The 25,949-nt window shown below is 35.6% G+C and overlaps 1 protein-coding gene across 1 annotated transcript in view; it reads right to left on the bottom strand.

Annotated features, from left to right (window-relative positions):
• Window positions 1-25,949, bottom strand: part of SHOC2 (SHOC2 leucine rich repeat scaffold protein) — a 108,360-nt gene that overhangs the window by 46,192 nt on the left and 36,219 nt on the right. The window contains exons 2-3 of the mRNA XM_049854638.1: window positions 18,286-19,220; window positions 6,130-6,267 (exon numbers count right to left, since the gene is read on the bottom strand). Coding sequence (XP_049710595.1) covers window positions 6,130-6,267; window positions 18,286-18,985 — 838 coding nt within the window. The 5' untranslated portion in view covers window positions 18,986-19,220. The remainder of the gene's footprint in view (window positions 1-6,129; window positions 6,268-18,285; window positions 19,221-25,949) is intronic.

The raw sequence follows: 25,949 nt of genomic DNA, 5'->3' as shown, positions 1-25,949 counted from the left end.
AGTAGACAAGATCATCCCTTTGTCTCTCTCACACCACTGCTTCCCCTATGGAAGAAAAAGCTGTTGCATTGTGATAAAATGGCTGAAATGAATTCACTAAGGGGTCTTTAAAGCCTGCTAGAAGAGGAAAAGGCTTATTAATAGTGGAAAGTCCTAATAATTTTGCTCCATTAACTGACATGTCTCATTCAATCACTCTTTCCAGTAGAATACAGTAGATAAATACCATCTTTTAAATGTTTTTTATTCTCATTAAAGTCCTAAAAGCTTTAGTAGTAACAAATAGCATGGTAACCAAATTCTAAATGTTTATCAACTGAGAAGATCAGTAAATAGCACCAGGTACCTGAAACTTCTCTCCCAAAAGCAAAATAACCCTTAAGTTTCTCACTTTTAAAATCAGAACATACCAGATACCAGTTGCTGTCAAGCTGATTCCAGCTCACGGCAACCCCATGTGTGTTAGAGTAGAACTGCCCTCCATAGCATTTTCAGTGGCTGACTTTTTGGAAGTAGATCACCCAAGGCCTTTCTTCTGAGGTGCCTCTGAGTGTATTCAAACCTCTAACCTTTCAGTTAGCAGCCTAGTGCACTAACCATTTGTACCACCAAGGGACTCCAGAACAGATTTCTAGAATTCAAAAATTGCAAAATAAAAAATGATGTAGTGAAACTGCTACATGACATTACCTGGCACCAAAATTATTGGCAATATAAACTAGAAAAATGGTAACTCCAATTTCCCTGGATCTTGGTTTAAACTTTTTCTTTTCTTCCTTTCTTCCTCCCTCTCTCCCTTCCCTCTTTCTCTCTTTCTTTATTGGTAAAGTGGAGGGGGCTGAACTTTTTAAAATGCAGCCTATGAGAATATGCTATTCAGATACAGAAATCCACATTTGCAAAGACCTGATCATTTGCTTGAGGGTATGACATATTCAAAGAGTTATCCATATTTTAACAACATCTTTTTTCTCAGCAAAATAAAAGAGGCTAAAAAAATTAAGAATGAACTATCAAGACTCTCCTATGCCACAAAACAAACTTGATATCAGAAGTCTGGCATTTACTGTGATTCACCCCCCACAGTGGTTTCAACTCTACCCCTCTTTCAATAAGCTGTTTCACCACAAGCTAAACTGCAGCCTAGAAATCAAGCGATAGCTTGCTTTAACGTTTAGCCATCACAACTAAGAACATCAACGTTGCTGAGGTTCTGTGTATAAATGCAGGCTGATCATTGCCAATCACTGGCATTTCGCTTTTAAGTGCTTAACGTTTGACTGTAAATTGTTCTGTGCACCGCTTTGACAGCTTGCTTTCTTATGCTGTCAGATTTTAAAACATGGCTAAATCAAGTTGCTATGAATTAAAATAAGATGCTTTCAATTTTAGCAAATATAATCAGGATTTTTAGGTTAATTCAGTTTATCTTTTAAATAAGACTCTAATGGTCTTAATCTGATTTTAACAAAGTACTAAAATATCAGGAAGGACACACAGTCCTATAGATGAAATAATGTCAAAAGTACAATTATTTTTTCCAGAAATATTATGCTTAAAAACAAGCAATACATAAATTCTTAAATGTCCAAAACCCAAAGTATATCACCATTTAAAAAAAAAAAAAAGTGGTCATATAAACTGCACTGTAATTACCTATAACCTAAATACTAAAACTCTATTTCTTGATGTAACCATCATTATGGTAACGTTTCTTCAGAGCCCAGTGCAACAAAAAGATGTCTGTGAATTGTTCTGTGTTAAAGCCCTGGAACACAAAGTCTTGTTGCGTATTTCTCTCTTTCTCTCATTTTGAAAAGAAATAAAAAGGAAAATATTTTTTCCTTACTACATACTTTTCCCCCAATTTCATAAAATCACAATATATCCCAGGAAGCTTTAAAGATATTAGGTATATTGTTTGAAACAAAATGACTGTTGAAATGAAGCTAAATATTTTCTTTTGTTCATAGGTGATTCTTGAATTAGAAAATATTTACATGAAAGAAAATATATTCTTTATTCTTCAACAGGGCAAGACTATGGCTAAATTAAGCCAAAACCCAAAACCAAATTTGCTGCCATTGAGTGGATTCTCACTCATAGTGGCCCTGCAGGACAGAGTAGAACTACTCCATAGGGTTTCCAAGAAGCAGCTGGTGGATTCAAACTGCCGATCTTTTGGTTAGCAGCCTGAGCTCTTAAGCACTGCGCCATCACAGCTCCATGGCTAAATTAGAGAAACTATAAATATATTTTTAAGCACCCTCTCACTTAAGTGCAGCCAGCTGTCCCCTCCCCATTTTCTTCTGCCTCTTCCTCACATCCTATGGACTCTCAGTGATCCTGGTACTGCTCAGACTGCAAGTAAATGGCAGTGTTTACTGTCAAGATAAGGAGCCATGGCAGTGCAGTGGTTAGGCACTTGACTGTTAATGGAACATTTAAGTGGTTTGAACCCACAGGTGGCTCCGCTGGAGAAAATATCTGGTGATCTGCTCCTGAAAAATTTCACCCTAGGAAACCCTAAGGATTCTGCTCTGTCCTATAGGGTCACTACAAGTTGGAATTGACTGGATGGCACATAACAACATCAACTCTCAATGCAGGAACCTTGGGGTACAACCGTTACGTTCTCAGCTGCTAACTTAAAGGTCAGTGGTTCGAACCCGTCAGCCGCTCTGAGGCAGAAAAGACTTAGTGATCTGCACTCTCACACTGGGTCAAATAACTCTCAAGGAGTGATAGCTAGTCTAAAAGTGTTCATGTTAAGTAAAGAAGGGTAAAAACACACTTATCTCCTTTTAAGAAAAAAAGAAAAGGCAAGGAAATAAAGTGGTTTCGGGGAAAAGTAACTATAAGGTGATATTAATAAGATATTAATATTAATAAGATTTGATTTTCAGTTGCTAGTTTAGGACAAGATTCTTTAGTCCCGGGAAAAAAGAGCAGAGCTGCTGCTGCAGGAGTACCATTAGCTCTCCAGAAGAGGTCACGGTTTTTGCGCTCGTTTTCTCATTTTAAGCTATATTATTCAAGAACTAGGCAAGAAATTAATAACAAGCTCAGGAAATGAAAAACCCCTTACAAGTGCAAATATAAAAATTAGGTCAAAGAAGAAATACAAATTAAAATAAGTCATTTATAATGAGAATGAAAATACTATCATAATTTCTAGGGCACAGTTAAAGTTGCGCTCAAAAGAAAATGCACAGTCTTAAGTAAAAATATAGCAACAAAGAAAAAAAAATTAAATGATTTAAATACCTATCTAAGAAAGATAGTAAAAGTCCAATATAAACAACAGGAGAATAGATAACAAAGGAATAACTAAGAAAACCAAACCAAACCAAACCAAACCCAGTGCCCTCGAGTCGATTCCGAATCACAGTGACCCTATAGGACAGAGTAGAACTGCCCCATAGAGTTTCCAAGGAGCGCCTGGCAGATTCAAACTGCCGACCCTTTGGTTAGCAGCCGTAGCGCTTAACCACTACGCCACCAGGGTTTCCAACTAAGAAAAAGCATAAATTAATGAGTTAGAAAAAAAAGAAAAACATTGAACTAATAAAATCCAAAATTTAGTGCTTTGTATAATATATTCATACAATGGAATATAAGCAGCTACAAAAAGGAATAAGAAAGCTCTTTATGTGCTGACATGGAAAGATCTCCAAAATATATAGGTAAGTAGGAAAAAACAAGATGTATACTATCATTCATTGATGTAAAGAAAGAGGTTGGGGTAAGGTAAAGGCAGAACTTATTTTTATTCAAGTTCTGTTAAGTATGACCATACTCTAGAAAGATCCATAAAATATTAATATTAGTAGTTACTTCTCTGGGAGGGATTGGGGGAATTGGGCAGTTGGGGAACAAGGCTGGGAGAATTGTCATTGTTTACCTTACTACTGAACCGAAACCAAACCCATTGCCATCAAGTCAATTCTAACTGATAGTGACCCTATAGGACAGAGTAGAACTGCCCCGCAGGGTTTCCAAGGAGCACTTGGTGGCTTCAAACTGCCGACCTTTTGGTTAGCAGCCAAACTTTTAACCACTACGCCACCAGGGTTTCCTGTCTTAAGTATTATTTATTCAGAACATGTCTAATTTTTAAAACTCCTGTTGAGATGTATCTTTTTCATTATTTCTTCTTGGTGGGCAATTTCAATCTTATTATCTGAATTTTTCTCAAGTTCAGGGAAATACTGTAAAATTATATTAGTTTCTTCATTGCATTACCACTTATCTCTTTCTAGAATTCTAGTCCTACCACCCATGACTTTTTAACTTTTCACTTATTTTGTACATTTTTCTGTCTTTTTGCTCTACATTCTAGGGGACTTCTTCCATTTTATCCTCCAACTCACTATTTTAGTCTCTGGCTATGTTCATTGTATTATATGGTATTTTCCATTAAATTTTGCCAAATATTGCCAAGAACTTTATTCTTTATTTCCTCTTTGTACCGAACTGGTCATGTTTTACAGATACAGTATATACCCTTTCTATGCTTTTTCTTCTAGAGCTATTTCTCTTTGCTCATCTTGACCATGTCAATAGATTTTAAAGAGAGGAAGAAAGAAAGAATTGTGCTCAGTCCCTATTACCTTGGACCAGAAATCTGATGTTTTTATTTATATAGGAAATTTGGTAGATTATCCACTACAGATATTACTAGAACAATTCATTATGTGTTGTAAACAATCTTGCCTTTCAGAGGGGCATCTAAACCAAGTAAGTAAACGAGAATACTTACTCTTTTGCCATTATGAGTAACAATGTGATATAAAAAGACTTGGGCCAACAATTAGAAAGACAGGTTATTTGCTAGCTATTATTGCATCTTGAAGAAGTCTCAACTTGCTTTTTTGTAACTAAGTAGTTGTTCCATAAAGCTTAAAGCAGTCTATTCTAACTTATAAAAAATATCTGCTAATGATTACTTCTGTTTCATGTAATGGTAGACTAGGTAATTCAAACAAATCCTCCCACTTAAATAAATAAATGAAATAAAACATCATTTAAAAATACAAAATTAGAACACTAACAAGATAGTAATTATCAAGCCAGAAAACAGGCTGAGAACTCAGAAACAGGTAAAAGGGTGGAGAGTATTTTGTCTTAAAAGAGTTTACCAAACCAGAAGATGCAGCTGAAAGGACAAGGCATTTTTCTAGAAAGAGTCAAAATCTAGGGCCTGCCAAGGGTGAGGGAAGACTCTAAAAACCAATAAACTCCTTGAGATGGGGGCCCTAAAGGGCTGCACCTTAGTACTAAGGGTGAACTGGAAGTAAAAAAGAGCCCTCCAAATAATTGTGCAGCCTGCATCTGAATCACTTAGGGGACCAGAAAAATCTCAAGCATTGAACATGGATGGATTAAAGTGGTCCCCCTGGGCACCTGACAGAAGGAAATTAAAATCTTTCTAGAGAAAGATAACATCATCATTGTCTCAAATGATTTAGTAATAGAACCTCTGAAATATTAATTATAAAAATTAAATACTGATATAGTTTTTCCAAATAAGCATTATAGTATCATTATGCCACATCAATAACTAAAAAGGCATCAAGATTTTTAAAAATTCTATTTAATGTTTGTATAAAGTTATGGCATTTGAATAAACAAGACTACAAATATAGAACACGTTGCAATTAGCTCCGTTAGACATTCTGCAGTTTGGCTAAGTCCTGGATACACATTTCGCACTTTAAAACATCTTTTGCCACCTCAGTATTACAGATGAACAAACTTTACACTATATTGACCATGTTTTAAAAACTAAACAGCACTGGTTTTATTTTTCCCCATGGTCTACTTTAGTAAAAGAAGGGACCATACCAATAGCATACAATATTCTGAAATAAGCAAAAACAGAAAATTCACTTGAGAAAGGCACATACAACTGACTCAACATTCTATTCCTAAAATCTATATTTTTTCCTTGCCAGTAAATGAAAACGAAAAGCAATTTTAAGATATTCTCTCTCAGAAGTTTTACTACTTTGATAATTTTGAATTTTAATCTCCTTTAATTTTTATTACCAAAATAGATCAAAACTAGTCTTCTTAATATCTAGGTAGCTATAAATGACTGCCAATGTCTTCTTTCTCCTCTCATACCTATAGTATCTGGGAGGTCTAGCAGTTCATTGTGCTGCAAGTCAAGGTTGGTAATCTGTATGCAGTTTCCAATCTCCTTTGGAAGGTGTTCAAGTTGATTGTGAGCTACATCCAGCGTTATGAGGTTACATAATTCACCTGCAAATTGACCAACATAAAAATTTACTAAGCATTATTAAAGAATATATTAGATATCAGCAAACAAGGGAATAAATTTTATTATTTCTAAACAAATAAATGAAAATGTAATGTTTTTAGATGTGCAACTTTTATGTGAAAATGATAGTGAACACACTTGCATTGTGAGAAAAAAACACTTCATTTTTCTCAATCATAATTATACTTTCTTTCTGAAAAAGTATAAGTCAAATGTAAACTCTGAAACCCTTATTTCAAAATGACACTTAAAAAAATTAAGATGTTGATTAAAAATGATACCAACCTGTATTACATATTCTTTTCAATTTAAGTGACCAATTCAACCAATAAACACATCTGTATATTCCATATTTTAAAAAGAGCTGGCTAATTCTTTAAACCAAATTTAGCACAATATCTGATACATCTTGAGTTCAATTTGAGGGGCACTCTCTATCTCAAAATATATATGCTGTCAAATAGACATATGTTCTGATGTGATAAAAATAGAGATCTATAAGTCAAACTAACCAAAATCCACTGTCATCGTGTCAATTCTGAGTCAGTCACCCTATAGGACAGAGTGGAACTGCCCCACAGGGTCTCCAAGGCTGTAAATATTTATGGAAGCAGACTGTCACATTTTTCTCCTGCGGAGCAGCAGATGGGTTCGAACCATCGACCTTTTGTTTAGCAGCCAAGTGCTTTAACCACTACGCCACCAGGGCTCCTCTACAAATTGAAATTGCTTCTTAATTAACAATGCTCTAAAAGTTTAGAAAATAAGGTATATTTTTCCTTCCCATTCTGGTTTAAAGGACTGTATTGGCAACTTAGATTATTCTTAGTGTTATTCTGCCTTTAAAAAATTTTACTGCTGTTGTGTGCCATTGAATTGGTTCCGACTCACAGCGACCCTATACTACCTACAACAAATGTCTTGGTAATCTCATAATTTTTGTACTTACTAAAAAAAAAAACAGGTTAGAGATGCTAAAAAAGTAAAACAAATAAACCGCATAAAACTCTGAAAAATGTTTGTGGTACATTATCAAGGCACATATTATAAACCTTATAATGAACATTCCAGCAAGTACTCATTGATCTGCTTATTGGGTATCAATTCCAAAAGGGCTAATGAAAACCACTAACATTATCCAATATTTCCAACAGAGTATACCTGTCTAAAAAAAAAAAACCCATTGCCGTCAAGTCGATGCCGACTCAAAGCGACCCTATAGGACAGAGTAGAACTGCTCCATAGGGTTTCCAAGGAGTGCCTGGTGGATCTGAACTGCCGAACGTTTGGTCACCTGTCTATATGACAAAATCCAAAAGCTACACCATCTTGATATTTAAGAGTTTTTGTTATCTGATTCTGCCTTAACTTAATCTCCCAAGTGTACATTCTCTGCTAGTATGCTCATGATTCCCTAAATATGCCATACTCATTCATGACAGTCTTTTTTTTCATACTCACTATGAGTATGGGAGACTGAAGAATTGACACCTTTGAATTATGATGTCAGTGAAGGACACTGAATATACCATGGGCTGCCAGAAGAACGAACAAATCCGTCTTGGAAGAAGGACAGCTAGAATGCCCCTTAGAAGCAAGGGCAGCAAGATGTTTTCTCACGAGCTTTGGACAGGTTATCTGTAGGGACCAGTCCCTGCAGAAGGACATTATGCTTGGTAAAGTAGAGGGTCAACGAAAAAGAGGAAGACCCTCAACAAGATGGACTGACACAGTGGCTACAACAATGGGCTAAAGCATAACAATGATTTTGAGAATGGCGCAGGAACCGGTAGTGTTTTGTTCTGTTGCACACAGGATCTCAGCGAGTCAGAACCAACTCGACGACACCTATCGACAACAGCATGCACATTTGAAATGCTTTTTTCCTTCTTTTACCTATTCCAATCCTCTCCATCATTAGAGATCAAGTCTTTATTACCTGTATTAAGTCTTTTTCTCACTACCCTGGACCAAAGGGATCTATCTTCCTCTTGATCTTCCCTCAAACTAAAATAAAGTCATTTGGCTCTTATTTATCTGTTCATATCATTAGTTATGTAATTTAATCCAATATACGAGTAACCCCTCCATAGTCTAAGATCGAGTATAGGGATGTTTTACATTTCTTATATAACTCCAACACAATTAAATGTATTTTTATTACATAATGATCATATGTCTACTGCTTAATGAAATATTTTATTATACTTTTTTGTGTGGCTATATTAACTTGTATTGTTATTTAAATAATCGTTATGCATATATTTTCCCTTCCTGATTAGACAATGAGCTGCTAAAAGACAAAGACCAAGTCTTATAAGTCTCCCTCAGGGTTTTGTGGTACTTAAATAACATGTGCTCGAAAAATACTCATAAATGAATATCTTTCCTCACCCCCACAGAGTATAAATAGTTTTCTTCTAATTTAGGCTCTACATTCCTTCATTCCACATACATGAGTACCTACATTGTACCAAACACTAAGCTATAAACAATACAAATACAGTGGTTACCAAAAGAAAAATAGTTCCTGACCTCATGGAGCTTATTTTATAGAGGAAAAGACAGATAAACAATGTAAAAGTATACAATAAATATATAAGGGAAAAGTACAGAGAACAATAAAAGAATAAAAAGGAAAGTACTTCAGTGAAACTGAAGATGCAAGGAAGACTTCTCTAAAACAAAATTTAAGCAGCGACCCTCAGAGTGAGAGTTGGGGGTGAAGCAAGGCTTCTAGGAACAAAACAAAAAGGCCAAGTGCAAATTCCCTTTATCTGATCTCTGGGCAACATCTGACTGCTGATGCAAAGGCAAATTCTCTATGAAGTACCTTCACTGTAGGCCTCAAATAATTCCTAGAAATTTTTTTTTTTTTTTAATATATAAAACAGGAACACCAGGAAACATGACATAATGAGTATAAACGAGCAGGAAAAAAATGAAGGCACAAGCATACCCCAAAAAGATGTGTTCAACATGTTTTACAAAAATAAAAGGCAAACATAAAACTACCTAAAGGGAATAAAATAGGAAACTATAAAATGTGACATAGTTGATCTGAAAAACAACCAAGGAAACTCTAGAAATGAAAAGTTCAATAACATTGAAAGTAAAACACAATAGATGTCTTAGTAGCAAATCAGATACAGTGAAGAGAAAATAAACAAATACGAATTATCCAGAGTGTAGCATGGAGAGACAAGGTGATGGAAAAAACAGAAAAAAAAGACAATAGAAAACATACTGAGATAATAGTAGAGAATTTTCTAGAAAAAATTAAAAAAAAAAATTCAATCCACTGATTCGGGAAGCCCACAATATCCCAAGCATAATAAACAGATTTCCATACTCAGACATATCATAGTTAAGCTGTTAAAATCCAAAGGTAAAATCCTAAAAGCAGCCAGGAAAAAAGAAGATAAATCACCTTCAGAGGAATGACTGACAGACAGGTGGCTGCAGCGGCAAGAATGGAAGTCAGATGGCACTGGAATAAAATCTTCAATGTGCTGAAAAAAAAGTAATTGCTAAACTATAATTCTGTACCCAGCAAAAAATATCATTAAAGAATGAAGGAGAAATACAGGAGTTTTCAGACAAACAAAAACTGGATGAGATGCCGCCAGCAGGATCTCAATACCTAAATGTTGTACTTTATAAAGAGGGAAAAGGATCCCAGGTGGTAAGTCTGATTGGAAGATGAAGGGGGGGCAGTAAATATGTGAGAAAATAGAAATGATTATCGACTGCATAAAACAGTGACAATAATAAGGTATTACAAGGTTTTAAAAATAGATAAAACACATAAGCACAATAGCATAGAAGTCATAGAGAGGTAAATGGAGATAAAGGGCTCTAAAGTATTTGCACTGCTTGGGGGAACGGTAAAAGTATTGAATACTATTAGGCTTTGAGTAGAATATGAATGTGTAACTTCTACATTAGTATAGGGGAAAATGAATTAATAAAAATATTTCACCAATCAAGGTAAGAAAGGACAAAAAAGGAAAAACTGAACTGGTAAGACAAATGGCACAAAATAAACTGGTAGGTTTAAATTCAAATACATCAGTAATTACATAAAATGCAAATGGACTAAATGGTCCAGTTAAAAATCAAAGATTGTCAGGCTGGATTAAAAAAAAAAAATCCAGCTATATGCTATTTGGGGCCCAGGTGGCACAGTGGTTAAGAGCTCGACTGTTAACCAAAAGGCTGGCAGTTTGGCTTCACCAGCCACTCCTTGGAAACCCCATGAGGCAGTTCTACCCTGTCCTATAAGGTCACTTGCTATGAATCGGAATTAAACCAATACCAACTGGTTTGGTTTGGTTTGGTTATCTGCTGTTTATAAGAGAAACATCTAAAGCATAAAAATAGAAGTTCAAAGAGGACCGTAAGAGATCTATAATGTGTAAATATTAAACAAACAAAAAGCCAGTGTAACAATACTAATCAGACAAAAAAAGAGAAGATACTTTATAATGACAAAGGTTTCAATTCACCAAGATGTGATAACCTGAAATTTACATGAACTTAATAATTAAGATTCGAAATATTTAAAGAAAAATAGAGAATTTAAAAAGCCCTGAGCAACTCAATTAACAAGACTAACCAAATACAGAATATTGAAGCAAATAATTACAGAATACACATTCTTTTGAAGCACACATGGAAGATTTATTTGCCAAAAATCGACCACACACTATGCCATAATACTGTAATAGGCTTTAGGGCAGTCCATTCTTAAGTACAAATTGTCCATAAATTGGATGTTCATAACCCAGGGACTGCCTGTACATTTGAAAAGAAACTTCAAAATTAGTGATCTATGCATTCAATTTAACAAAGTAGAAAAAGAAAAATAGAATAAATCTAAAGAAGGTTTAAGAATAGAAATTACAAAGAAAAGAGCAGAAATTAAAGAAACTGAATGCAAATATACAATAGGGAAAATAAAGGGTAAGAGTTTGTGCTTGGGAAGACTAATAAAGAGGCAAAACTCTGGTAATATTAATCAAATCTGAAGACAGGGAAAGAGAAGGCACAAGCTATCAGAAATAAAAATGCTGCCGATATTAATCTGACAATAGGATATTATTATTTGAAAATCTAAATAAAAGCATAAGTTTTGAGAAAAAGTCAACTTGTAAAAATAAACACAAGAAAAATGAGAGAACCCGATCAGCCCCATATAAATAAACTGAATTTAGTACTTTTAAATATTTTCTCATAATGGAAAGTAGGCCTAAAAAACAGCTTTACATAAATATTCTCCTACAGAGTTCTAAAAGTACTTCAGACAGGGTTGCCATATAAAATACAGGATATCAAGTTACATTTTAATTTCATACTAGTATTAAATAACTTTTAATACAAGTATATCCCATGCAATATTTGGGACATACTCATCCTAAAATGAGTATTTGTTGTTTATCGGATATTTAAAATACATCGGAGTGTTTTTTTTTTTTTTTGCTAATCTATCAACCCTAAAATAATTCCCTACAAAGTCTTGCAAACAATAGAGAGTTCACTCCCCAAACCTGACATGGACTGTATGATAAAGAAAAATTACTGGCAAATCTCATTTATAAGATGGAAAATGTTTGAGAATGTACTGCTAATGAGAATCAAAATGATACAACCACTATGAAGGGTAATTTGGCAATATATAGCAAAACCCTGGTGGCATAGTGGTTAAGTGCTACGGCTGCTAACCAAAGGATTGACAGTTCGAATCTGCCAGGCACTCCTTGGAAACTCTATGGGGCAGTTCTACCCTGTCCTATAAGGTCGCTATGCGTTAGAATCGACTCGACGGCACTGGGTTTGGTTGGTTTATTTTTGGTATAGCAAAACTACGTGTGTATTTATCCTTTGACCCACAATTCCACTTTTAAGAATCTATCCCAAAGATGCAATGGCAAAAATACAGACAGACATTTGTTATTCATAATAGCAGAAGACTAAACACAACCCAAATATCCTTCAATAGGGAACTGGTTGAATCAACTATGGTGTATCCATACTACGTTTACATATATCACCAATGATTGAAGAATTATCTCTATATACTATTATATAAAGTGATCTCCGGAATATACTGTTAAGTAAAAAATTAAGGTGTAAAAAGCGTGCACAGTATCCCATAGAAGAATCCTGATCAAAAGGGGAAAAATGCAGAATCAAATTCTCATGGACTCTAGACTTTCTAGAGCCGTAGAGGGTAGATAAACCCCTGAAACTACTGCCCTGAGATAATCTTTAAACCTTAAACTAAAAATATCCCCTGAAGTCATCTTAAAACCAAACACCAGTTTAGCTTAATCAGTAAAAAAAAAAAAAAAAAAAAAGGTCTACCTTGAGCATTATGCTCTTTTGACAACTATCTATATGGGATCAAAGTGACAACTGACACTCGAAAGATTAGACAGAAGCCTTAGGGGGCACTGAGTTTGTTAATGAGGGAGGAACAACTCAGAGGAGTAAGAACAGCTGCACCACTCAAAGAAGGTAATCAATGTCACTAAATTGTACATGTAGAAACTGTTGAACTGGTGTGTTCTGCTGTGTGTATTTTAACAACAACAAAAAAAAACTGTAGAGGAATAAAATGCACAGTAGAAAACTGTGTAGAGCATGGTACGATTTATCTCAAAAAGAAAGGTGTATGTTAAATTAAAAAACAATGAAATGATATGCAATTTAAGATTTTAATCATTATCCATACAGGGAGGGAATGAAGACGTAGGATAGAGGACAGACAGGGATAGAAGCTAGACTTCTCTATATATACCCTGATTTGTTGATTTCAATTTGGAACAAAGTACTGTTTTCATAAGTATAACAAAATCTAAATTTAAAAAGAGCAAACCCAAAAAATAAAATTAAACAAATGAACCTGTGCATTTAACAAACAACTAATTATGTGATATTATAATTCTAAGGAGCCCTGGTGATGCAGTGGTTAAGCACTCCGCTGTTAACTAAATGGTCAGCAGTTTGAACCCACCAGCTGCCCAACGGACAGTCTGCTTCCATAGAGATTACAGCTTTGGAAACCCTATGTGGCAGTCCTACTCTGTCCTACAGAGTTGCTATGAGTCAAAATCAACTCGATGGGAACGGGTTTGGTCTTCATTTGGTTATTATAATTCTATCACTGCAAGTGCTTTTGAGAACCAGAATCTTGTGTGGAAGAGAGAAGATACAGTCATAAGACAGAAGTAAAAAACTTTACCTTTACTCCTGAAACCAAATTGGAAGTATCAATATAAGTTCTTAATACACTTTACCTTTAAAAACAAACAAAAATGAAATAAAAGCATATTTCCTAGCTCTAGCCACTAAAACATCTTAGAAACAACCACTAATCCAGTAGCCGGAAGTACCACTAGTGGCCAAATGGTGGTCTTGAAATACCATTTCCCACAAAAAGAAGGCTTCCTTGAAGAAATGAATAATTCCTGGTCTTGGTAAGAAAACGTAAAAGATAAACCTTGGATATCCTGTCATACCAGCTAGCTTCCTTGCTATTAAAAGTTACTAAAAAAAAAAAAATTTTTTTTTTTTAATCGTTGTTAGGTGCAACTGAGGTGACTCTGACTCATGGGAACCTACAGCAGAAAGAAATGTTGCCCAGTCCTGTTTTATCCTCACAGTTGCCAGCATGTTCAAGTCCATCATTGTGGATAACGTACCAATCCATCTTACCAAGGGTCTCCCACGACCTCACTGGCCCTCTACTTCATCAGACATGATGACCCCCCTCTAGCAATTGATCCCTCCTGATGACATGTCCACAGCAAGCAAGTCAGACAATGTTCTCTTGTGATCCATAAGGTTTTCATTGGCTGATTTTTAGAAATAAATCACCAGGTCTTTCTTTCTGGTCTGAGTCTAAAAGTTCCACTGAAACCTGCCCACCATGGGTGACCCTGCTGGTACTTAAAATAGCAACAGCATAGCTTCCAGCATCACATAAGACACCACAGTACGACAAGCTGACAGATAGGTGGTTGAAAAGACTCAAGAAACAACTTGGAGGAACTCCCACTAGCCAAAGATGGAATAATTTAAGCATCGATAAGGACAATGATTACAATGTACTGAAATGATCAAATATATTTGAATCTATGAGCTCATAATGACATAATAATTATATATATATAATTGTTACCACTAAAGGATGCTATGCAACTAATTAATTTATTTTTCAAAACCATTAATTAAAGGGAAAGAATCAAGCATTTAATCTGCCATTTCTATTCAATTTGTACCACTGGGTAACCACAAAGTATGTGAATGATGGTTGCAATGTCATACACTCACATATATGTACACACATACAAGTTAGCCACACATTCTGTGCCTCCACATGAAAGAACACACACCACCTATGAAGTGGTTTTGCTAAAATCAAACCTGATTCTAATCAAACCTGTAGATTCAACTACCAATTTACAGTAATAGAGAGGACTGAGGAACATGTTAAACCACACCAAGGCGACATAATCGACAAAATCAAGATTAATACCTCTTATGAATATAAGACACAAAAATCCTCAATGAAATACCAGAAGATTGAATCCAACAATGTATAAAAATTTAAAAAGAATTATACACTCTGACCAAGTGAGATTTATTCCAGAATATTCAAGGTTGGTTCAACATTTGAAAATTAATCAATGTTCTCTGTTAACATGCTAAAAAAGTAAAATCACATAATTATATAATTTGATGTAGAAAAAGCATTTCATAAAATCCAAAACCCATTTCTGTAAAAACTACCACCAAATTAGGAATATAGGGGAATTAACTCAACTTGGTAAAAAATATCTATAAAACACGATAGCCGACTTTCAGTTTCAACATGGCAAGGGCTTGGAAGTCATCATGCCTGTCCTCATACGGAAAACACTGAACAAACTGAAAATTAACAACTCTCCTTAGATCCAGTATTCTACGTGCGTGGAGGGAGAGGGAGAGGTTCTTTCAACATTTTAAATATTATACTCCACTCTATTCTTGTTTGCATGGTTTCCAAAGGGATGCTAAAAGGCAAGAAACAGTCTGAAGAGACAAAGCAAGTATTAGAAGCAGTCGGATATGGCACAGATTTTAAAATTATCAAGACTAATACCTAAAATAATTATGATTAATATGCTAAGAGCCCTAGTGAAAAAAATGGACAACATACAAAAACAAATGGGTACTATAAGCAGAGAGACAGAAACTCTTTAAAAGAATCAAAAGGAAGTGCTAGAAATTAAAAAAAAAAAAAAAAAAAAACTAACAGAAATGAGAAATAACTTGAATGGGCTCATTAGCAGACTGGGCATGGTTGAAAAAAAAAAACAGTGAGCTTGAAGATATGCCAATAGAAACCTCCCAAGTGAAAAATGGGAATAAATGATGGAGAAAAATGAAAAAGTAGAACAGAATATCCCACAGCTGTGAGACAATTACAAAAGATATAAAACACATACACTGGAAATACCAGAAAGAGAAGGCAAAAAGGAACAACAACAAAAAAAAAAACTGAAATCATGGCTGAGAAATTTCCAAAATTAATGACAAATACGAAATCACAGATTCAAGAAGCTCAAAGAACACCAAGCAAGATCAATACAAAAAAAAAAAAAAAATCTATACCTAGGCATATTATATTCAAACTTCAGAATATCAAAGACAAAAAGAAAATGTTGAAAGATGCCAGAGGGATAAACACAATTTGCCTACAGAGGAACAAGGATAAAAATCACATCGGACTTCTCTTTAGAAACCATGTAAGCAAGAATAACCCCCTGCTGTTGAGTTGATGCTGACTCATAACATCCCTATAGAAGAGAGCAGAACTGGCCCACAGGGTTTTCAAGGCTGTAATCTTTATGGAAACACACTGCCACATCTTTCTCCCATGGCACAGCTCACCAACCTTTTGATTAGCAGCTGAGCACTTTAACCGCTGTGCCACCAAGGTTCCTTGCAAGCAAGAATAGAGTATAGTAAAATGTTTAAGATGTTGAAAGAAAAAACCACCAACCTAGAGTACTGTGTACAGCAAAATTATCCTTCAAAAGTGAAGAAGAAATAATGACTTTCTCACAAACAAAAATTGAGGAAATACATACATATCAAACAGATCTGACTGCAAGATACATTAAAAGAAGTTCTTCAGAGACAAAGAAGATTATACAGGTCAGAAACTTGGATCTACATAAAGAAAGAAAGAGCATTAGAAAGGAAATAAATGAAGGTAAAATAAAAACTTTTATTTTTCTTATCCTTAATTGATAGTGGCGATGGTTGCACAACATAATGAACATAATGTCACTGAATTACACATGTAAAAAACGTTGAAATGGCAAATGTTTTGTCGTATACATTTTTACCACAATATTTTAAAAAGATATGCATGTTCCTAATTCCCAGGCAATTTGGTAACATCTCTATGGGGAAAAAGTCCCTATAAAGAGAGTCTTTCGTGAATTAAAGCAAACTTTTAGAACTGAGATTCACACATACACAAAACAACAACAAAACCAAGAAATAACGTTTTGTATTTCCATATAGAAATTCAGTATTTCTTCCTCAAACAGCCTGTAACTCTACTAGGTGTAGGTCAATTTCGGACCAAATCTGATACTGTATCAAAAGCCATTAAAAAAAAAAAAGCCATGCAACAACCCCATTACTACCTAAAAATATGGAATGGAACATTTCTACCAGGAAACACCTGGGAATACTTTAATATGAGTGAGTCATATTTTGTATGCACAATATATTACTTAACAAAATCTAGCACAGATTTTTTTAAATACACTGAGTGAAATTAAGATTTTTAAGTGTCTTGTCAGGATTAAATGTAGTATAACACCATACCTTAAAAAAAAGAAAAAATTTTATTTAAATTGCATCTTTTCCAAAGCTTAAAAAAAACACAAATATTATATCCCTGCAAAGCTGCAGAGCCTAAAAACACCATTTCTTTTACTACCCAGCATAAGGCCAATGCTGAAAGCAACAATACATTTAGTTCATCTTTGTTTTATTCAGAATAAGATTGTCTTTCATACAAGAAGAAAACTTAAAGTTTCATAATCAATACTTTGTCAGTTTTTAAAAAAATCTTATTAAAAGGATACACATAAAACTATCATTTTCTCAAAATTGGTAAGTCCAAGGTTTCTTTACTATATTTCAAATATTTCTGAATTTTTTTCTATTAATTAAAAATATCAGGACAACTACTTCTTTTTACTGACTTATTTACACATATATATTCCCCTGTTTTTTTCTTCTACTACTATCCTTTTCAAAACATTTCTTTTGTTTCCATACAGTTAGCTTTATATACAATACTGGAATAAAAAATGTGAACACTGTTGCATTTACCATAGAGGCCTTTTCTTCTACCTTTCTGTATCCTTGGATTGTTTTTGATTAGCACATAATTACTTTCAAAATGAAAAAAATAATTTCTCTTCTCTTATGACATTGCTTTTTCATATGGCTCTGACATGCCAACCCTTTGTGCTGAGTTAGGTGGAAAGTGATTTGAAATTAAACGAACTATTTTTCAGGCAATGGTAAGTCAGAGAACGGGAACATGTAACCTTAAGGTATCTAGTATAATTATATACGTAAACACTTTAAAAATAGGTAACAACTTAAAAATTACGCAAACAATTTTTCTTCTGCTTCAAATTTACTTTTTCGACAAGGTTAAGGCAGATTAGGTTTTTGTGGAAAAAGTCTGATCACGTCTACTTTCTAACTCACTTTCTTAAGTCTATAAAATAATTTCAAGCCAGATATTATTAATATTGCTAAAAACTGAAAAATTAAATTCAGCTATAAAGAAGATAAAATGTAGAAACAAGCTGTTTACAGGTAAATGTCAGGTAATTTCTGATACTGGAAAAGCACTCAACAAAATTGCTTAGCATAACAAATATTACAAATAATAATAGTAATCCGAGGTCTCTTACCAATTTCAGCAGGTAGTTGTTTGATTTTGTTCTCTCGAATGCTAAGCATAATGAGTTTTGACAGGTTTTTGATGTCCTTTTCCACAGTAGTTATACGATTAAAGCGAAGGTAAAGAGTGGTGAGAGAATCTAATCTGTACACCACCGAAGGAATTTCTCTCAGTTTGTTATGCCGTAAATCAAGCATCCGTAGCTTCTTCAAGTTATCAAGAGAGTCAGGCAAACTGGTAAGTGAATTTTCACTTAGAGCCAGTGTCATGAGATTTACTAGACAGCCCACCTCTGCTGGGAGAGACTGCAATTTGTTACTGTATAAATAAAGTTCTGTTAATTGAGTCAACTCTTTGATTGATGATGGTAATATGTGTATAGACCTCTTGGACAAGTCCAAACGCATTGAATTCTCTTCTCGGCACTTGTTGAGCTCTTTTATCACCTCTGCATTGCTGGATTTTTTTCGAGTCCCAGGTGCTGGATTTGGCCGTTTGATCGTATTATCAACAGAAAAAGCCACCCCTGGTTGGGCAGCACTGGAGTCCTTCTTTCCATCTTTGGCATCTTTCCCTTTGGTCTTAGGTTCTTTTTCTTTGCTCTCTTTCCCAAAACCTCCAGAGGCTTTTGCCTCCTTTTCTCTTTCTTTAGCTGATGGTACTTTGGGATCTTTCTCTTTAGAGTCTTTTTCTTTTCCTAAACTACTCATGGTGACTCAAGCTTGGGCAAGAACTACATGAACCCTTTTCTTTTATTTGCCAACAATAGTAATTGAAATTCAAAGATGAAGAGACAAAGACCTACACAATCAAAAAGGTGTTGGCTTGAAGAAGTAATCAGCATTGAGTAGCATCCACCTGTTACATGTTGGATCTAAAGGCACCATGCCCATTTCTGAGAACTCATTCCGCTGGTAAAATGGTGCTGGTCAATCATGAGAATTTCTGAAATACAATAGAGAGAGAGAGAGAATTAAACTATATTATAATTTATATTCAGTAAATGGGCTCTGGAAAAAATATTACTGGCAATTTTGCCATTTTATTGTAATTTGATATAATGAATATTTATTGACACCTTATATTATGCAAAATCCATTGAAAACTATAAAAATTAATAAGGCAGTCTCCACCTTCAAGGAACTTAAAATCTAATAGAAAGAGTTAACAAGATACAAGTTACTATAGTACAAAGGCTTTATTTATAAGAACTGAAAAGTAAATCACTGCAGCAGCTAATTATTGTATGTTTTCTATGTACAAGCCCTACCTAAGGAATTTACTAGTATTAACTCATTTAATATATATAACCAACCCAGTGCCATCGATAACAGTCACATGAAATAAACTGTTATCCCCCCTTTTTATATAAGGACACTGAGACACAGCAATATTTTTAAGTAACTAGCTCTGTGATCTTAGAAAAGTGACAGAGCCAAGATTCCCATTTAGGTAGTACGTGTACCCAGAGTCTAAGTTCCTAACCACTACACTAAACTGCTCTCTCTACAACTAATAATCAGATAGCTACAGATAACTGGAAGGATTTCGACGGTGCTGATGACAGAATGGAAAGCAGTATGGCAAAAGAACAAAATGAGTAAAGTGAAATATGTACGGAAAACAGCAAATAGTTCAGGGAAAAGCACATTGAGACTCTGCACTTTAATAAGCACTCTAGGTAGTTCTGATGCAGGTTGATCTGGAGACCACCTTTGAGAACTAGTGACAAAGAACAATCTCCAATTATATCTATATCCTAAGGACTGAAAAGGTGAGAAATATCAATGATACATAGGTAGAAAAGCTCACAGTACCTAGCACAAAAATTCACTGTTAAAATGACTGAACAAGAGGATCCACAAAGACTGAAAGGATGAGTAAAATCTTTGTGGAAGGAGCCAATTTTCCCTAAGCATTTAGAATATAATTTTCTTTTGTGATTTTATTATTAATTCTATATATTATTGTTGTTGTTAGGTGCCATCGAGTCAGTCCCGACTCTATGAACAACAGAATGAAACACTGCCTGGTCCTGTGCCATCCTCACAATTTTTGGTATAAGGGCTTTAAGATTAAAGAGAAAATGATAATATCTTACCTGGGTACCTTAAGAGGTTAAGAAAGTTATTAAAACTTTATCAGATGACCAACAGGATTTGATAGTCTAAGTGCAGAGGACTCTGCTAAGAATTTCTTTTTATTGGATGTGATCCTCACCCTATATAAGTTTGCAGTTTAATTAAACAGCCAAAACACTCAAGTATGGGAACTGACAAGACAGTATATTACCAAATCCTCAGGTACATGGCAGATGCTATAGCATTTCTGAGAAAATCAACATCAGTGAGAGCGGCTGAGAAATGTTGAGTAAAGACAAGCTAATCCGCCCTTGATTAACGTTCAAACAAGTAGAGGAGAAATGGCAAAGCATTCCAGGTGGGAGTAATGAAATGGAAAGCTTGGCCTGGAATTGTGAATGAGCTTAGTTTGCCACAAGACAGTGAAAAGTTGGGTCTTTGCTAAAACAAAGGGCTAGAGGTGGAGGAGTAACAGAAGCTGGTAGAGGATGGATGATCCATAAATTCTAGACCGGAGAGTTTAAAGATTATATATACTATAAAGATTCTGCAATCAGAAACAACATGCTATTATTTGCTAGCACTTCAGGGAAGCTGTATCTCCCCACTACTCACCATTCCTCACAAAAAGAAAAGAATTTAGTCAAGGGGACTACAATGGAAGAGACTAAGAAAAACTTCAGAGGTACAGGTTCGGAAAGTAATGCTGGTGAGCCAATATGAAATCACATTTACTAAAATCACACGACAGTGAATAATGGCAGATACAAACAACCAAAGGGATACAAAAACAAAATCTGTGCCATCAAGTCTATTTTGCCTCATGGAGACCCCACGTGTTACAGAGTAGAACTAGGCTCTAGAGAATTTTCCTGGCTGTAATCTTTTATGGAACCAGATCACTAGAACTTTCTTCTGTGGTACTGCTGGGTAGGTTCGAACCACCAACCTTCAGGTTAGCAGCCAGACCAATTAACCATTTGCACCACCAGGGAGAAAGCATGGTATACTCCAAAAGAATCACTTGTTTCAAGCAAAGCTGCTGCAGGTCACAGGCAAAACTTCAATGGTACCATGTCCCAGCATTGTGGTTAACCACTGGACAAATTCAATTTGTAAGCCAGTATAGAAAGGAATGCGTGTTATCCACTGAACTATACAGTCATGCTACACTTAAAGGCTATTACCATCTTTGAAACATGTTGTTACTGTCAAATCAAAAATGACAAAAGGTAAGCCTATATTTTAAAGCAAATAGAAACATTAAACATGGAATATTATCTCCACTTTTAGGAGTGCTTGTTCTTAAAAAAGAAGCCCTGGTGGTGCAGTAGTTAAGAGCTCAGCTGCTAACCAAAACGTCAGCAATTCGAACCCACGAGCCCATTCCACAGCAGAAAGATGTAGAGGTCTGGTCCTGTAAGGATTACAGCTCTCCTTAGAGCCAGACCATCTGAGTTCAAATCCCAATGGCTCCACTTACCAGCTCTCTGTCCTTAGGCATGGAGCCCTGGGTGTACAATGGTTAACCATTTGGCTACTAACAAAAAGGTCAGCAGCTCAAATCCACCAGCTGCTCCTTGGACACCCCATGGGGCAGTTCTACCCTGTCTCATGGGGTCACTATGAGTTGGAATCAACTCAGCGGCAACTGGTTTGGTTTTCTTTTTCTTTTTTGGTATATTACAAGTACCTTCAACTTTACTCCTTCCATTTTTGGCTCATTCCTTCTTCACACTAGCATCACCTGCTTAAAACATCTTCCCGTCCTCCCACCCAACACCTCTAGTTAATTTTTACGCTAAAGATTCACTTATTCTCTTTTTGTGGATAATCAATATTCAACTGATACTTCCTTAAATGAATAACCATAAATACACTGTATACAGAAACCAGGAGAAAAAAAGGAGCAAACTATTCTGACAAGTCAGAAAACTTTAGTAAAATATTAGTAACAGCATAATGAAACTTATAAAGAAATGATTCTCCATTACCAATAAAGGAAACTTGAGGAAATTCTGGCTTTCTCCCACTTTCGCTCACAAATTGAAAAATTAATGAGAAATACTGTCACATGAATATTTACCTTAATGTTCTGTCAATATAATTTATCTGCAGAGCCATCAAGATAAAAAACACTCAAGTCTTGCTTTAGATTAAATTATATATAGTATATAAAAATTAAAATGTGGATATTATATATACTTTTAACAGAAGAAATTACGATCATCAATATCAGAGCTAGAAAAAACTGTGAGATCATCTAGCATGAAGCCATCATCCTTCCAACAAACCACTCCATTCATCAAATGCTTACCAAGAAACTATTGAGTCAGGTCCTATTCTATATCTGGGGCTAAAAAAAAGAATAAAACAAAAGCCCTGCCTTCGGTGACCTTACAAAGGGAAGGAAACAGACAAGTTGCAAAACTATGGGAATGACAATATGAGAGCATAGGGATTGGAGGGTCTGGGGTAAAGAACTGTGTAATGGATTGAATTGTGTCCCCCTAAAATATGTGTCAACTTGGCTATGCCACAGTTCCCTGTATTGTGTGGTTGTCCACCATTTTGTGATTTGATGCGATTATCCCATGTGTTGCAAATCCTAACCTCTATGAAGTTAATGAGGCAGAATTTGAGGCAGTTATGTTAATGATGCAGGACTCAATCTACAGGATTAGGTTGTATCTTGAGTCAATCTCTTTTGAGATATGAAATAGAGAAGTGAGCAGAGAGGAGAGGGACCTCATGCCACCAAGAATGAACCGTGAGGGGAGTGTATCCTTTGGACCCAGGGTCCCTGCACTGAAAAGCTCCCAGACCAGGGGAAGATTGATGACGAGAACCTTCCCCAGAGCTGACAGAGACAGAAAGCCTTCCTCTGGAGCTGGCACCCAGAATTTGGACTTCTAGTTTTCCAGACCGTGACAGAATAAATTTCTCTTTGTTAAAGTTATCCACTTGTGTTATTTCTGTTACAGCAGCACTAGATAACAAAGACAGACTGTGATGATGCTTGAACTAAATCCTGAAAGTTGAATAGGGTCTCCCGAATTCATGCAGGGGCAGATATTCTGAGCACAGGAAACAGCATGAAAAAATTGTGTATACCAGGAACCATAAGCAGTTTTCTATGGCTGAGGTTCATGGCCGTAGATATGGTTGGAAACGAAGGTCATTAAATCTTAAAAGGCTGCGTATTCGAATTTAGTAATTTTGGACTTTATCCTGAAGACACTGCGGTTTGCAAACACTACTCTCTAAACCCTAGTATTCTAGAAGGGTGCTCTTCAGGGGCTGCCAAGAGTAAATATAAAAAGCTACTAAAGAATTTTAAAGGAGAAGAGGACATGATCGAAAGCATATTTTACATATATTTATCTGACACCGTTTAGAATGATTTTAACAGGTCAGAAGGGAGGTAGGAAAAGGAGTTAGAAGGCTATTACAATGATCCAGTGATTGATTTTCAAACGCTAGATCAGTGCTGGGAATGTCCTTTAAGAATGATTTGGGCAGCTTAGAAATCCCAGGCCCTGAACCAAGAATGCTAACAGAACAAGTATCTGTGGTAGGGTCCAGTAATCTGTATGTTTTAAAAAGTTTTCCAGGTGATTCTGATGCAGAGCCAAGTTTGGAATCCACTGCATAGTCCATGCCAAAAATGATAAGGGTATAATGCAACTATTTTTAATAAAACTATTTTAGAAATTTGTAGGGTCACTTTAGGTTATCTCAATGTTTAGGGAAGTGCTACTGGCACTTAATGGGCAGGGTCTGAAAATGTGAAGAACAATCCTTACATACTATACAATCTTCAAATGCCCACCAGAAATATATCCAGGTGAAATATTTATAATTCTGAGCTCCAAGTACCTAATTCCATTTTACATATAAACTCCAATCTTTTTATAATTTTTAGGATGTAAAAGGCAATGTCTACATTCTAGAGGCAAGGCAACTTTCTGTAACTTAGAATTTTACGGTCACTTTTTTTTTTTTTTTTCATTATCGCTAGCAATCACTGACACCCATGTTGTTGTTAGGTGTCATCAAGTTAGTTCCAACTCATACTGGCCCTAAGTATAACAGAACAAAATGTTGCTCTTGCTCCTGCCCCATCCTCACATTAGTAAGTTTAAGCCCATGTTGCCGCCACTGTGTCAACCCATCTCGTTGAGGGTCTTCCTCTGTTTCACTGACTCTTCTGCTTTACCAACTACGATGTCCTTCTCCAGAGACTGATCCTTCCTGATAACGCATCCAAAGTAAGTGAGACAAAGTCTCACTATCCTCACTTCTAAGGTGCATTCTGGCTGTACTTCTTCCAAGACATTTATTTGTTCTTCTGGCAGTCCATGGTATATTCAATATTCTCTACCAACACCATAATTCAAATGCTTCAATTCTTCAGTCTTCCTTTTTCACTGACCAGCTTTTGCATGCATATGAAGTGACTGAAAATACCACGGCTTGGGTCAAGCACAGCTTAGTCTTCAAAGTGATGTCTTTGCTTTTTAAGATTTTATAGAGCGGTCTTTTGCAGCAGATTTGACCAATGCTGTATGTCACTTGATGTCTTGACTGCTGCTTCCATAGGTATTGACTGTGGATCCAAATAAAATGAAATCCTTGAAAACGTCAATATTTTCTCCATTTATCATGATGCTGCTTATTGGCCCAGTTGTAAGGATTTCTGTTTTCTTTATGTTGAGGTATAATCCATACTGAAAGCTGTAATCTTTGATCTTCATCAGGAAGTGCTTCAAGTCTTTACTTTGAGCAAGCAAGGTTGTGTCATTTGCATATCCCAAGTTGTTGATGAATCTTCTTCCAATTCTGATACGACATTCTTCTTCATATGGTCCAGCTTCTCCAAGTATCTGCTCAGCATAAAGACTGATTAAGTATGGTGAAAGGATACAATCCTAGCACACGTCTTTTCTGATTTTGAACCACACAGTTTTCCCTTGTTCTGGTCAAAAAACTGCCTCTTGGTCTATGTACAAGTTCCTCATAAGCACAATTAAGAGTTCTGGAATTCCCATTCTTCACTATGTTATCTATAACTTGTTCTGATCCACTCGGTAGAATGCCTTTGTGTAGCCAATAAAACACAAGTAAACATCTCTCTGGTATTCTCTGCTTTCAGCCAAGGTCCACCTGACATCGACAATGATATCCCTCATTCAACTTCTTCTGAATCTGGTTTGAACTTCTAGCAGTTCCTCATCGATATATGGCTACAGCCATTTCTGAATTATCTTCAGAAAAATTTTGCTTGCATGTAATATTAATGATATTGTTTGATAATTTCTGCGTTCTGTTGGATCACCTTTCTTTGAAATGGGCACAAATACAGATCTCTTCCAGTGACTGCCCAAGTATCTCACTTCCAAATTTCTTGGCATAGATGAGTGAACACTTCCAGCACTGCATCCATTTGTTCAAGCATCTCAGTCGGTATTTCGTCAATTCCTGAAGCCTCATTTTTCGCCAGTGCCTTCAGTGCAGCTTGGACCTCTTCCTTCAATACCCTCAGTTCTTGATCATATGCTACTTCCAGAAATGGCTGAACATCAATCACTTC

The sequence above is a fragment of the Elephas maximus genome, chromosome 16 (assembly GCF_024166365.1).
Source record: "Elephas maximus indicus isolate mEleMax1 chromosome 16, mEleMax1 primary haplotype, whole genome shotgun sequence".
Lineage (NCBI taxonomy): Eukaryota > Metazoa > Chordata > Mammalia > Proboscidea > Elephantidae > Elephas > Elephas maximus.
Note: the sequence above shows the minus strand (reverse complement) of the source record. Positions and strands in the feature narration are given on the sequence as shown.